This window comes from Coturnix japonica, chromosome 2 (genome assembly GCF_001577835.2).
Source record: "Coturnix japonica isolate 7356 chromosome 2, Coturnix japonica 2.1, whole genome shotgun sequence".
NCBI classification, from domain to species: Eukaryota; Metazoa; Chordata; class Aves; order Galliformes; family Phasianidae; genus Coturnix; species Coturnix japonica.
Window position 1 is genome coordinate 31,674,059 of NC_029517.1, and position 14,371 is coordinate 31,688,429.

General features: G+C 41.5%; 1 protein-coding gene across 1 annotated transcript in view; it reads left to right on the forward strand.

Annotated features, from left to right (window-relative positions):
- PLCL2 (phospholipase C like 2) overlaps positions 1-13,866 on the forward strand; it is a 94,535-nt gene extending 80,669 nt beyond the window's left edge. The window contains exons 6-7 of the mRNA XM_015853831.2: positions 5,459-5,568; positions 12,604-13,866. Of these exons, the coding sequence (XP_015709317.1) occupies positions 5,459-5,568; positions 12,604-12,783 (290 nt within the window). The 3' untranslated portion in view covers positions 12,784-13,866. The remainder of the gene's footprint in view (positions 1-5,458; positions 5,569-12,603) is intronic.
- The last annotated feature ends 505 nt before the right edge of the window (positions 13,867-14,371 follow it).

Here is a 14,371-nt window from a genome sequence, read left to right on the forward strand (position 1 = left end):
TTGAAATTAATTTATGAATCATTTTATATATTTTTTTTATACATGTATGTTTATGTAGGAATAAGGTAAGCAAGAATATGATGAACACATTCAGTCACAGAATCACAGAATCACAGAATTACCCAGGTTGGAAGGGACCTCAAGGATCATGTAGTTCAACCCCCCTGCCTAGCAGGGCCACCAAACCATACACCTTTACTAGATCAGGTTGCCCAGGGCCGTCCAACCTGGCCTTGAACACCTCCAAGGACAGGGCATCCACAACTCACTGGGCAGCCTGTCCAAGGACCTGACCACTCTTCTAGTAAAGAAATTTCCTAACATCCAACTAAATTCTTCCTCCTTCAACTTAAAACATTTCCCCTAGTCCTGCTATTATCAGCCCTTTCGAAGAGTTTACTCCCTTCCTGGGAGTAAGTTCCCTTCAGGTACTGAAAGGCTGCAATGAGGTCACCCGCAACCTTCTCTTCTCCAGGCTGAACAAACCAACTCCTCAGCCTGTCCTCATAGGGGAGGTGCTCCAGCCCCCTGATCATCTTTGTGGCCCTCCTCTGGACCTTTCCAAAATCTCCATATCTTTTTTGTACTGAGGGCTCCACACACTGGACACAGTACTCCAGAATGGGGCCTCACAAGAGCAGAGTAGAGAGGGACGATCACCTCCCTATCCCTGCTGACCACCCTCTCCTGATGGAGCCCAGGATCCCATTTGCTTTCCGGGCTGCCAGAGCGACTGCGACTGCTGGTCATGTTAAGTTTCTCTCATCTATCAGGCCTAGGTTTTTTTCTGCCGAGCTGCTCTCCAAGGACAACTCCTCCCAGCTGTACAGGGTGCCTGGGTTCTTCCGGCCCAAGTGCAAAACTTTGCACTTTGCCGTGTTGAACCTCCATTAGGTTCACCCAAGCCCAGCTTTCCAGCCTGTCAAGGTCCTCTGAATGCATCCGTTCCCTCCACGTACGACTGCACACTCAGCTTGGTGTCATCAGCAAACTTGCTGAGGGTGCTCTCCATTCCCTCATCGATGTCATAATAAAGATGTTAAAGAGCACCGGTCCCAAGACAGACCCTTGAGGGACACCGCTTGTTACCGGCTTCCACCTGGACATAGAGCATTGACCACACCTCTGTCTACGGCCTTTCAACCAAATTGCTTAGCGTTGTCCACCCATCAAATCCACCTCCCTCCAATTTGGAGATGAGGATGTGATGGGGACCATGTCAAAGGCTTGCTCAGGTCCAGGTAAATGACATCGGTCGCCTTCCCTTTCCCCAACGCCGTCACTCCCATCATAGAAGGCCACAAGATAGTTAAGCATGACCTTCCCCTGGTGAAGCCATGCTGGCTGTCTCGGATCACATGCTCGTTCTTTATGTGATCAAGCATGTTGTCCAGGAGGATCTGTTCCATAATATTCCAGCACAGAGGTGAGACTCACCGGCCTGTAGTTCCCGGGTCCTCCCTGCTCCCTTCTTGTAAATGGGAGTGACGTGACCTTCTCCAATCATCGGGCCTCACGTGACAGCCATGACTTCTCAAATATGATGGAGAGCGGCTCGCAACCACCTCAGCCAGCTCCTTCGGGACCCTGGGATGCATGCCATCTGGCCCATAGACTTATATCATTCAGTCTAAGGAGGCACTCTCGACTTGCTCTACCTTACAGTGGGGAGGGATTTACCTCCTTGGTCCCCACATAGAGGTATGGGGTGCAAGACTTAGGGACGTGAAAAAGACTAGAATCCTGGCCACCAGTGAAGACCGAGGTAAGAACTCATTCAGCACCTCAGCTTTCTCTTCATCTGTTGAAGCATTTCTCCTTTAAATTTACCAGAGTAGGTACGCCAATTTTGGCCTGTCTCTTCTGGCCGATGTACTGTAGAAGGTTTTCTTATTGTTTTTTTCACGTCCCTCGCCAAGTTCAGTTCTGCCTGCGCCTTGGCTTTCCTGATCCCACGTCTGCAAGTTCGGACGGCATCCCTGTTTCTTCCCGGGTGAAACAGCCTTGTTTCCAGAGCTTGTACACGCCTTTCTTCACCCTCAGTTCTCTTAGCAGGTCCTTGCTGAGCCATGCAGTTTTTTACCTCTCCTGCCACTCTTAATCAGGGGAAGGAGACCTCTTTTGCTGCCAGGGAGGGCATCCTTGAACAGTAGCCAGCTCTCCTCAACGTCCTTATCTTTGAGGGCAGCGCGCCAGGGGATCTTGGCCAGCATTCCATTGAGAAGCTTGAAGTCAGCTCTTCTAAAGTTCAGCATCCTGGTCCTGCTCTTTGCCAGGCCCACATCGCTTGAGATCACAAACTCAACCAGGGCATGGTGCTGGAGCCCAGGCATCTCCCAACCTTGACGCCTTTGATGATCTCCTCAGCGTTGGTGAGCAGCAGGTCCAGCAACGCTTGACCTCTGGTTGGTCTGTCCAATACCTGAACCAGAAAGCTATCATCAATGGATTCCAAGAGCCTTCTGGAGCTCTGTGCAGCTCGCCGTGTGGTTTCCCAAACGATGTCCGGATGGTTGAAGTCCCCCACCAGACAAGAGCTGTGAGCTAGATGCCTCACGCATCTGGAGCAAGAAAGCTCATCAGCAGCCTCCCCTTGATCAGGTGGTCTGTAGTATACCCTAATACCAGCTGTCCTTATATAGTCCATCTCTAATCCTAACCCACAGGCTCTCAACTGTTTTGATGTTTCTCATGGGGAGTCCTCACAGTTTATCCAATCTCTGACATAAAGAGCAACTCCCCACCCTTCCTACCTCGCTACTCTTCCTAAAGAGCCTATAGCCATCGATGGTATATCCCAACTGTGGGAGTCATCACCATGTTTCTGTGATAGCAACAATGTCATAATTTTCAGAGTGCATCACAGTTTCCAGTTCCTCCTGCTTGTTACTCAGGCTCCGTGCATTAGTATAAAGGCACTTCAGCCGGGCTGTCCGTCTCACCACCTTCATAAGCGATCCAGGATCCACTAGAAAGCGGCATACCAGCATCCCCCTGCTACTACTCCTCCTTTTGCACTCTGCAATCATTGCCCACGGAGTTTGGTACAATCGCTTGAATGCACGTTCAACCCAGTAGCCTTATTTTGCCTCCTCCTTCGTTCCTAGTTTAAAGACCTATCAATGAGTCGCTAATTCTTCAGCTAATACCCCTTTACCCTCAGGACAGGCTGCTTGCATCAGCAGCATCATTCCAGGTGCAGTGTAGATTGCCCATGGTCAAAATAGCCGAAATTCTTGTGTCTGCACCAGCTCTTAAGCATCTGTTTAAGAGATGGGTTTTTTGGATCTCCTTGTACCTTTTCCTGACACCACAGGCATAGAAGAAAAGATCACCTGCACCCCAGCTCTTCAAGTATTCGCCCCATTCCCCTGAAGTCTTTCTTGATGGACCTCAGGCTTGCTTGCCAACTTCCTCACTGCAGCCTGATATTATTAAAGTGGTAGTAGTCTGAAGGATGAATCAATCTAGAAATTTTCTTTGAAATGTCCCTGACCCGTGCCCCAGGAAGGCAGCACACTTCTCTGCGGGTAGGGTCAGGCCGGCATATAGGCCTTCTGTTCTTGCAGAAGGGAGTCACCTACAACAATCACCCTCTGTCCTTACGTGTAGAAGCAGTCTTGAGGCTTCGGGGTGACCGCTTCACCTGTGGCAACCTCATGGGTGCACTTGTTTCCATACTCTCACTAGTCCCCCCCTCAAGTTCCAGGGCTCAAACCGGTTTCGCAGAGGCACCTGGGGAGCCGGGGATGGTCGTGATGGAGGATGCCCTTCCGTCGAGCAGGTACCCGTTTCCACTCCTCTCCTTCTCAAGTTACTGCTGGGGTAACAGAGGACAGGGGCGGCTGCAGTGTTGCCAGCTGGCTGGTTCCCCTTTACCACCTGTTTGTGAGGTGGCAGGGGCTGACATGCTCCATTAGGAGCCTCGACTGTGTGCTGAGAACTTGAGGCTGAGAGGGACTGACACACCATCTAATCTCCCTCTCACACTCTTTTATAGTCTCAGCCTCTCCACTTCCTCCTTCAGGTCAACTACGAGGCTGAGCAAGTAGTTCACCTGGTCGCAGTGAACACAATCACTGCCTCCCTCACCCAGCACTGCAAGGACCATGCTCTGGCCACTCAGTACAGCAGAGACCTGCACACCAGCATCTTGGTTGGGGGCTCAGTCTGAGTTTCCTCAGACATTTTGGCAGCAGCCTTCCTATAAGGCATGTGCAGGACCTCAGTCTGGGTCTCTGCAGTCTTCTTGGTTGCTGCCTCCTGTTTCTGTGAGATCGGGACCCTTGTCTTGGCCTCCTCAGTATTTCTGGCAGCAGCCTTTCGCCGGGGAGCACCCATGTCGGAGCAGAATACTTACCAGAGCTCATATTGTTCTTTTGTATTAAGACATGAGTGTGAGGCTGAGAGATTACAGAGAACAGATACAATAATGGCCTTAAAAGTTAGCCTACTCTAATTAGGATTGACAGGCAACACAGGTTTGTATGTGGTTTTCATGACAATTAATTCCGTGTAAATTTTAAAGCACATCTATTCAATAGCAGATAGAAGAAATGAATCAATATAGTTAATAGAATAATATGGAGTCACGCTGTACCTTGACTCTAAGTTCATAGCTGTAAATTTTATTATGTAACTTTGTTATTACTGATGGAGACCTTTAGAGCACAATTTAAAAAGGGAGGAGAATTACTATAATGCAGGCGGCGCTGATGTGTATCTTCATGGAAGGAATAATACTTTCTGTGTAGGAAGTAAACTGTGTTTCAGAGTAATTTATGTATGACTGGTAACAGCATCATGGAAAGTAATTTCTTTATTATTAAATCTGTGCACTTCAGTGAGTTAAAATGTATGCTCTGGTCAGTCTACTGCATTGAATTCTGCAGTAAATTTTTGGGTTGGGGTCTGTCAGATGCAAATGCATGGAGACAATAGTTTACATGAGTGTAAATGTCGTAGGTGGTTCACTTCTTCCCACCTCTTTCACGCTTGTGCCCTTTCCCTCAGGGGTAAGGTGAGAAGGCTGTATTCTGCATGGCTCCCAGAATGTAAACTGGACAACTGTGATGTAAATTTGGTGCATGCTGGAGCAAAGAACAAAATAAGTTTATTGGGACGTATTTCCTGAAATTAATGCTTCCATTTCACAGCAATCCACAAGAAGGTCTTCACATGTAGTGCAACAGATTCTGTTCTGATTGAAGAATATTTTGTGTAGTAAATATTTGTTTGACTCCATGTTTCAATGGCAGTGACCCAGCAGGTGCTGCAGTGTAGATTTTGGCTTATAGAGATCTGAGTATATTGGCATGTTGTGTAAGTTCACAGAATGAAATTTCTCGTGCTTTTTCATTGTTCTTTATCTTTTTAGTTTCAAATCACTGTTTCTGTGATCGCAGAAATAAATACATGAAAATAGATACTATATTACTCCCTTTTTTACTCTCCACAGCAATGGAGTTTCATGAAAACCTGCACAATATAGGAGCAAGAGAAGGCTTAAAAGAAAGAAAACTGCAAAAATCAGTAGAAAGTTTTACGTGGAATATTACAATTTTAAAGGTAATGTGTCTTCCATTAGTTAGTTATTTTTCTATTCACAGGTTTGATTCTGATGTTATTATTGGTCATTATTCTGTCTCATAGCTCAACTAGATTTGTTTATTTTTGTGGTCATTTTCAACACTCATTACTTTGAAAACGCAGCAGACTGACGACGTTTCTTTCTTTTATATTATTTTGGAGGTTATTTCATTTAGTTTGTCCTTGAAGTTTTTGTTTTAAAACCTCTTAATGTCAACAGGACCCAATGTAATCTTGAATACACAGGTGAAATGAGTACTGATTTCTGTGAAACTGCTTTGTCTCGGAGGAAGTTGTGCTGCCAGGTAAACCCTGTTCTTTGATTTCAAAGAGAGTGACTGTATTCAGGGTAACATGGCTACTGAAAAACAAAAGGAAAGGTGTTGCTATTGCAGTCAGTGGTTAATGGCAATTAAAGGTACATATAAAACATATAAATCCATCCATCATATAGGTGAGCCTATATGACCCATAGATTCTCTTTGCCTTTTGTTGAGCACATTCACCTATATTTTTACATAACTTTAAATGATGTAATAGAAGAAGTACTTTCAGATAGAAACCCTCAGGAAACTTGAATGCAGAACAGTTTTCAAGTCTCTTATCTCTTGTCTTTCATCTCAGCAGAGTATATAAAAATTTATAGAGACAGCAAAACTGCCTACCCTAATTTATACCCTTGACACTATCCTTCTAGCCCAAATTATTCAGATTTTATGTTTACATCTACTAACGAGTTCTTCTTTCCCACTCAGTCAAATATTTCATTGCTATATTAAACCATGAAATCTGTTTTAGTTAGAATTTTCTCCCACATGTGTTTTATTTTTAGTTCTTATTATTGAAAATAGAATTCCCTACCACTTCTCTTTACAGTGGACCACTACAGAAAACCTGTAATGCAGTCATATCTCTGCTTTCTGTGTTGGTTTCAGCTGTTCAACTTTTCTCTGTGCTGCTTGCTGTTCCCATCCAGAGCAGAAGAGGATCAAAAAGAGGACAAATTTGCTACAGTGTGTACAGTTAATGCATTCTAAAAACATATTTGCAGATTATGCTTTGGGATCAAAGAACCAGACTTACTTTTCCTTTATTAGAGCAGGATTTCCTGAAGTTGATTGATGCAATGTGTCAAACACCAAACCTGTACTAACCAGGAGATACAGAAGAGGAGAGTCAGTTCAGTGGGATTGGACAAATCACAGAATTTTGCAAGTTGGAAGGAACCCACAGGGATCACTGAGTGCAACTCTTGGCTCTGCATGGGACCACCCCAAAGTCAAACCCTATGTCTGTGTTGTCCAAATGTTTCTTGAACTTTGACAGGCTCTGACAGATTTTACTCCTTTCCTGTCAAAACTATTAGATAGTTTGGATAAGCAAATTTATTTTAATACTTCCAGAAGTATCAGTAGCTTTGCTTCATTCATCTCTTATTTCCATCCAGAACATAAAGGCTGGTGGGGAGAAGCCTTTGCAGTTGATGAGTGACTGACCTGTGAAACTGGGATTTCTGTGTAAGCCGGGAATAGGAAAACCCATACTGGAGATCTGACAATTGAGAGCAGTAATGGGCTTTTGTGTGTATCACTAGGATTAATGTTATTATGAAGTTATAAGGCCTTCCTTTTGATGAGATTATTGAGCAGATGTCTTCAACATTGACGTAGTTTTTTTCTGGTCCAAGATTAAGGTCCCTTCTGTACAAAGATACTATTGGATACTTCAGCAAAAAATTGATGTGTAATCAACCTGTTGTAGTGGGTCTTATTACAGAAGGCTCGCGTATGTTGTGACATCTTAAAAATTCTTTACAAATATTACAGCTCACAAATACTGTAGTTCACATTTATTATGTTCTTTTTCTTTTTCTTTTTCTTTTTCTTTTTCTTTTTCTTTTTCTTTTTCTTTTTCTTTTTCTTTTTCTTTTTCTTTTTCTTTTTCTTATTTCTATGTTTTCTACAGAAAGTTAGAGCTTATGATTTGCTCAAAGTAAAGCACATTCAGTTTTTTCATTCTGGATTCTTAACTGTATAGCTGTAGGCTGTTAATGTAATTTTTCTTGAGTGATATAACTAAAGAGGAAAAGTTTGAGTTTCTTGGACACTGCTCCTGCTGCCTGGACAATAGGACCTGTAGCCATAATTTTGACCTAGTGCGATGCTTTTTGGAGCAGCCCTCTTAATTCTTCGTAAGCACCATCATCAGCTCTCTCCGAGAGGAGTAGAGTGCTCATGTGTTGTGGCTGATACATTTTCCAAACTGATTAAGTTGCATTTTGCCCTCAAGGCAAAATTGATCTTCTTTATCTTAACTGGGACATTTTGACTATGGTTGATGCAATGGAAAGTCTGATAAAATAACAAAATTGACAGCTTAATTCTAGAGGAAATCTTTGCTAGAAGAGCTGACCTATCTACATGGGCTGCTCCCAGCTTTAGAGGTCTTACTGCTAGACTGTTCTTCTCTTTCAGATGGCTAATTTTCAAGACCACTTGCTGGTAATTTATTTATCATTATTACTCAAACTGACAGCACTCATATTTTCTAAACACTGATAATCACATTTCCTGCCAGAAAGAGAGCACCAGCTGAAAACATCACTCTTAAGTGCTGCTGTTGAAGCAGACTTCTGCAAACAACCTAATGAAACAATTTATAGATTTTACTGGCATAGCAAAATTTAAGAAAAAGAAATATTCACAGACATTGAAATGCCCATAGGAAGAAGAAGAGCACCACAGCTTCTGTAAATCAGTCTTTCTTTGCAACAGAAATGTGTTCTAAGCATATGGGTTGAGTTTGAATGAAGGTGTGAGTTGTAATTCCAACATTTTTCAGGTGTGTATTTGGATGTTATTTTTTAGACATCATATTGGGCAACACAAACTATTTTCTATATTTCTGTAATCTACTAGTTCATAGCATCTATTACCTCTGCAACAATGTTGGTCTTTCATCTGAATTATGTTTGTAAGTGTGTTTATAAGCAGGGCATTTAAAACACCAGGATGCAACTTCTTAAATATTTTATTTTGTCATCCAAATTTTATGAACTGAATCTATCAGTGAATTCAGGCAACACTGTTGTCATCATGAGCATTCATAAAACCCCTGACACCTGCTGCTTACTCTACTGTAGGTACTCAGAAGAAGAGTTCTATTAAAATATCGAAGACTAGTCTCTTGATATTGTCAGATTTGTGGAGTTTTGGTTCCTAGTTAAAGCCATTCTTATAAGTTAAGAAACTAAATCCTTTGTGGCTTGATTCTGTAAATGCACTCAAAGCAAGACAGCTGGATGTGGAGCACTGTGGGATGCCACAGCATACCAAGCAGACCTCTATTTAGGGACAGTGATGATGACTTGCTGCTTTTCCTTATAGGAGCTTTGGGCTACCAGAACCTGAGCTAAAGCTTATCCATTAGTAATACAGTTTCTTGGGATTTCTTGGGGCGAGTCTCACAGTTATTTCAGATGTCTATATGGCACTTTAATGTTCTTGTAATAACTGGAGAACTTGCTAACCAAAAATCACAAGAGAATACATATTGGAGTAAAAACAGTAGCTGTGCTGAGATATTCTGGTTGTTACTCTTTTAGATTATCTATGAAATGATTATCTCTTTTCATAGCTATGGCAGCTGACAGGAACTATTTTGATTTTGTTTTTATTTACCTTTCAGGAGCTATAGTATAAAAATACTGCTTCTTGAGAGCCATTGGAAAAGGGAAATCTGAATCATAGAAGGAAGGTCTTTGAATGTTGGGGGCAGTTTTTTGAGATCTGGATGACTCTCTTCAACTTTTCTACCTTTCAGATGTTTCATATTATTGTTCACTAGGACTACGAGTTGAATTTTTAGGATGCATACTGATTTTCCTCAACTTATAGCTTTGTGATGGTACACCAGCAGAACTGGGACAGTTGCACAGACCTCTCTCGTTAGAGCTAGTGCTGTGTTTGGTAGCAGTGGTTGTCTTTTATCTTTGGTTCAAGGCATGCCAGCACATGGTGGTTTCACAAATGGTTTTCTGAGTCAGAAGCATTCAGAAATCAATTTCTTTATTCTTATTGTTGGGTAAGAGAGTGTCTAATGAACACAGATTCATTTTTGTATTTCACCTCAGTCTAAACCTGATCCCACTTGGCCAAGTGTGTTTAGACTAAACCCATTTTGGCTGTAATAATCTAACTCCTTATCCCAGATATATTCTTGTCTACAGAGTTCATCTTATCACAGAATCATAGAATAATTTGGGTCCTTCATGTGTTGGGGTCTCCAGAACTAGACTCAGTACTCCAGGTGGGGTCTCACAAGAGCAGAGTGGAGGGGCAGAATCACCTCCCTCAACCTGCTGGTTACGCTTCTCTTGATGCAGTCTTCCATGTTAGTCTTGTCCAGATGTGTTCTCTGCTGAAAATTCAGCCATTCCAGCCAACCTCTGTCTCCTCCATCTACTGTTCTTTTCACACTTGGTGCCTCGTTTTCTCTTCTGGCAGCTTTCCCTGTTGCTTTGCAGTTCATATTATCCCCTGTCTCCCAGAGGTCTTCTTGATGAGTGTTAATTTTGCTGTTTTCTCATCACCTTACCTGATTTCATTGCTCTCTCACTCTTTGAGTTGTTACTGCTTCTAGTGGTCTACTGTTTCTGGGCTTCTTTCAATATGGTGTTTTTTGTCAGATCTGTTTTGTTGCTGGTGGTGGGTCTTATTTTTTTTTTCCTTGGTATTCCAATCCCAGTTTCAAGCAGTCACTTCATTCTTTTTCTTTCTCCTCAACCTGCCTGTTCTAAACTCAGTGTTCTTGCACTGCATTAGTAGATTTTTTGCTAGTTCACAGTCTGCTCCTTCAGTTGGATCTTGTCACTGTTTTGCCTAATTCAATCCAGTTTCTCCTTCTGCAGTCCTACACTACTTGCCAGGTCAGGCCCAGAGATTGCTCTTTCCTCCTCCATTTATCTCCTTCTTTGCCAGTTGCCATCCCAAGCTGTTTCTTCCCTTCCTCCAATTAGACTTTGAGACTGCTTGTGTTGGTAACCAAATGCCGGTGGTGGGACAGTGTGGAGAAGCCATACAGGAAAAACAGCATTTTCTTCAAACACATCATTGTGTGAGAATGGAATAAGCTTTGCCTTGCCACATGCTGGAGTTGTCAGGAGATGAAAAATGATGAAGAATGAAATCCCGCATGACTGTACTAACCACGCTCAAAATCTGATTTGTGTCTGTTAGAAGCTCATGTTGGATCCACAACTCAGGATCCCGTGTTGTTGAATTACTCCAAGCAGGAGTTAGGGGGAAGGACAGAAGAGTCTTAAAAAAAAAAAAAATTGATGGAATTTTCCTGTTTTTATTCTCAGAACTGAATGATCCATATGGTTGAGGTTAAAGAATAATATCAAACAGTAACGATAATGAAATCTGCCAGTGGCAAAAATCCTGCATGGAGAATATCAGTCTTAGTAGTTAAAGTTTGGCAAGCATATAAGCAAGTGAAAACAATAAAAAGAAAAAAAAAACAACCATAGAGATTTTTAGGCAACCTTATTAATAGACTGCTGTTAGCAAGTCTGCCTATAATAAACAACTTCATTAAAGTTCTAGAACTGTGTAGCAGTAATCCATGTAAAACAGAGCCTGGGCTTGAGACAGATGCACTCCAGATATGACTCATTTAGTCTGCTGGAGTGTTTTAAATTAGCTTTCAGTTGTTTGTCAGTTTGGGGGAAAAAAAAAGAAAAAAGAAAAAAGTGATTTTTCTTCTTTTTTTTTAAATGGTATCCCTGGTTTTCCTTAGAAGAAAATTTTCCTGAAGCTTTTGCTGTGTTTGGTGAACTTTGAGATTTTTCCTGCCCTGTAAACAGAAAAGGCACTGCAGCTTTTTTAGCCTTGGATTATTCTAGGGAGGTGTTTCTTTGAAGAAAGCAATATTTGTTTTCAGTTTGTGTGCCTCAAATGTGTAATTCTGTTCACCTCATAAGGTAGTATTCATATTCTGTGTTGCTGAAACAAGTGAGGCTGACATATCACAACTCGAGTGCACATCTGTTTTAATCTGATCGTCATTCTACCTCCTTTGTTTCTGAAATCACAAAGTAAAGTTGGACTTCAGCCTTAGTTGGCAGAGGAAGAGAGGTGACATAGCAGTTCTGTCTGTACAAGAGAAGTGTCTTTCAGGAGCTGGGTCTTACTTCAGAAATACATGAAGATTCCCATTGCAGGAAAAGGTGCAGTCAAAGTTCATAACTTTTTAGTCATTATATGAAACAAGAGTCTCAAGGAACCACAGGATTTTTGTGCGTTTGTTTTCCTCCCCTTCATTTGGAACTGATGTAGCTTAAGGTCTGGTATTTTTGAAGCATCGGCTGATTTTTGAGCTGTGGTAGTTAGAGGGCTGTAATACAAAGAGCTGTGGTAACTGCAATAGAGCAGAGCTGCACTGCCTGAGCCTGGGACAGTTTCTCTTACAGCTTTCCTTAAGCTGAATTCAAGTTAGGGGTAAGACTGCGGGACAGCTTGAACTGCAGACAGTCCTATGAAGTCTCTGTTGTCACTGTTCATTTTACCTCTCGCTTCCTGACCAGTATTTTGTATTTCATGTTTTGACAAACTTTAATTCTTTATCATGCTACTGTTGGATTAATCGCAACGCTTGGAAAAAAATCTCAAAGAACCAAAAATCAAAGTGGTTTAACAGCTCCTTGAAGTATACAAATGATCCTTCACAGTTTTGTCCATGCAGAAACATTTATAGTCCTGTAGGTTATAAATACAGGACAGATTGCCTTTCTGAAAGCTGTTAGAAATAATCTCTATCCTTTATTTATGCAAAAGATAGGCTCCAGAGAGAACGTGGTTCTTATCAATTTACAAGCGTGAAGTAATCAAATATTTATTTATTTACTTAAGTTGAACAGGGCAACTCTACCATTAATCTGAAATTAAGGCAGAAAGGATATATATAGCCCTATTATCCACCATGTATTCAAAGAGCATTTTTATTTTGCAGGGACAAGCTGATCTTCTCAAATATGCTAAAAATGAAGCACTGGAGAATCTGAAACAAATCCATTATGCCACTCTTTCCTGTGGACTCAATAAGCCAGGCACTGAAAATGCTGAAATCTCAAAGCCCCGTCGGAGCCTGGAGGTCATACCTGAAAAAGCAGGTGATGAAAATGGAGAATGAGAGAACTCTCGTCTCGTGATTATGGAGTTTATAACTCTGTGACCAATTGTAGCTGCATAGGACATTTGCTTTGCACTTACTGTTGAAAAATATTTGGAATCTTCAAAGCACAACTGGAGAAGCTAATTACAATCTATTGAAACTGTGAATGTATGTAGCAACTCTGCTTGTGAAGGCAATGATATTGTGTAACACGGAAATTACGTTATTGGCCAAAACGTAGTATGTATGTAAAAGATACTGTAATTCAGTAATAGCGTGCTGAAGGGTTTATTATAGTGCCATAGGGAAGTGAATGTTTTTTAAACGAGCTGTGATTAAAAAATGGTTGGCAGAATGTGACGAGATGCCTTGATTTTCAAACAGATAGATGTGCGGGTTCTCTGTTTCTTTGCACAGTTCCATAATTGTGCCAGCGAGGTGAATTACTGTGCACCTAACCTTTGAAAACTGGGTCTGAAAAAGTGGGATCCACATGTTTCACACTATATGTAATTCAGCCGCTCAGATATTTGGATTTGAAGTGTTATTGATTTTATTGTTGAGCCATAAATTAAAACGAGAATGTAATCAGACAGTGATCACTGACTTCAGTGCACTATAGGAGAGCCATTATGTAAAAGGAAAATGTGCAATCAATCTGATAGCTTATGTCAGAAAAAAAAAAAAAAAAAGATTCATACCTATTTTGCCTAAGACCTTCTGCGAACGTGTGTAGATAATGTGACCAAACCGCAAGCAAAATGTTGTAAATAGTTTTTCATTCTGTGAAGTGAAGTGCTCATCTTAAAAAGTTTTATGAGATCGCTCCTAGACAAGTAAAGCTTTTAACTAAATTTTACCTTTTTTATTTCTCAAGTATTTTCTTCCTGGCGGAATACGCAGATTTGTCAAAACAAAATCTGTTCTGGTTCTGTTTGTTTGGTTTTATGACGACATTAGGTAAAGTATTGTAGCTGATATGCTCATTGTAAAATGACTATACCGACCTAGAGTGTTCTCTTACTGTTTCTGATTTAACAATAAAATGGACTATATGATTACAGAAGCTAATAAATTTGAAGAAAAACAAGCAAAATCCTACAGAGATCAAAATGAAGTTTCTGTTCACTTGTGGGGAGAAGTGGAAGACGGCAATGACGTCTTCATCGCATCTTGTGAAAGTCAGTAGGGCTCTGACAAAGAACATCAGTATATCCAATCTGAATTGTTAGGGACTTAGATTTATTTTCTAGTCATTGTAAAGTTAAAGAAAGATGAAAACAATTTGCACAGTAAATGTCACGTCTTAGCTTGCATTTTTAAATGTCAAACTGAGTGGGTTGGGAGCAGTTTTAGAAGGTGCTGAGCTCTCTTAGTGTCCAGTGACAGATCATATGCCTCAATATGATGGTCCTGCCAGGAATGAGTTCTGCTCTGAGTTAGAAAATGAAGTGTTTAACCCATGGTGAGCACCTGCAAGCACTGCTCTGTCAGCAGTCATTCTCTGTGTTGTCAGCTGCAAGCATTCCGTTGGCACATCCACTTGGTGAGCAGCAACATGACATCGGCTGTTACCGACTATACTCAGAGCCAGCATAAAATTAGT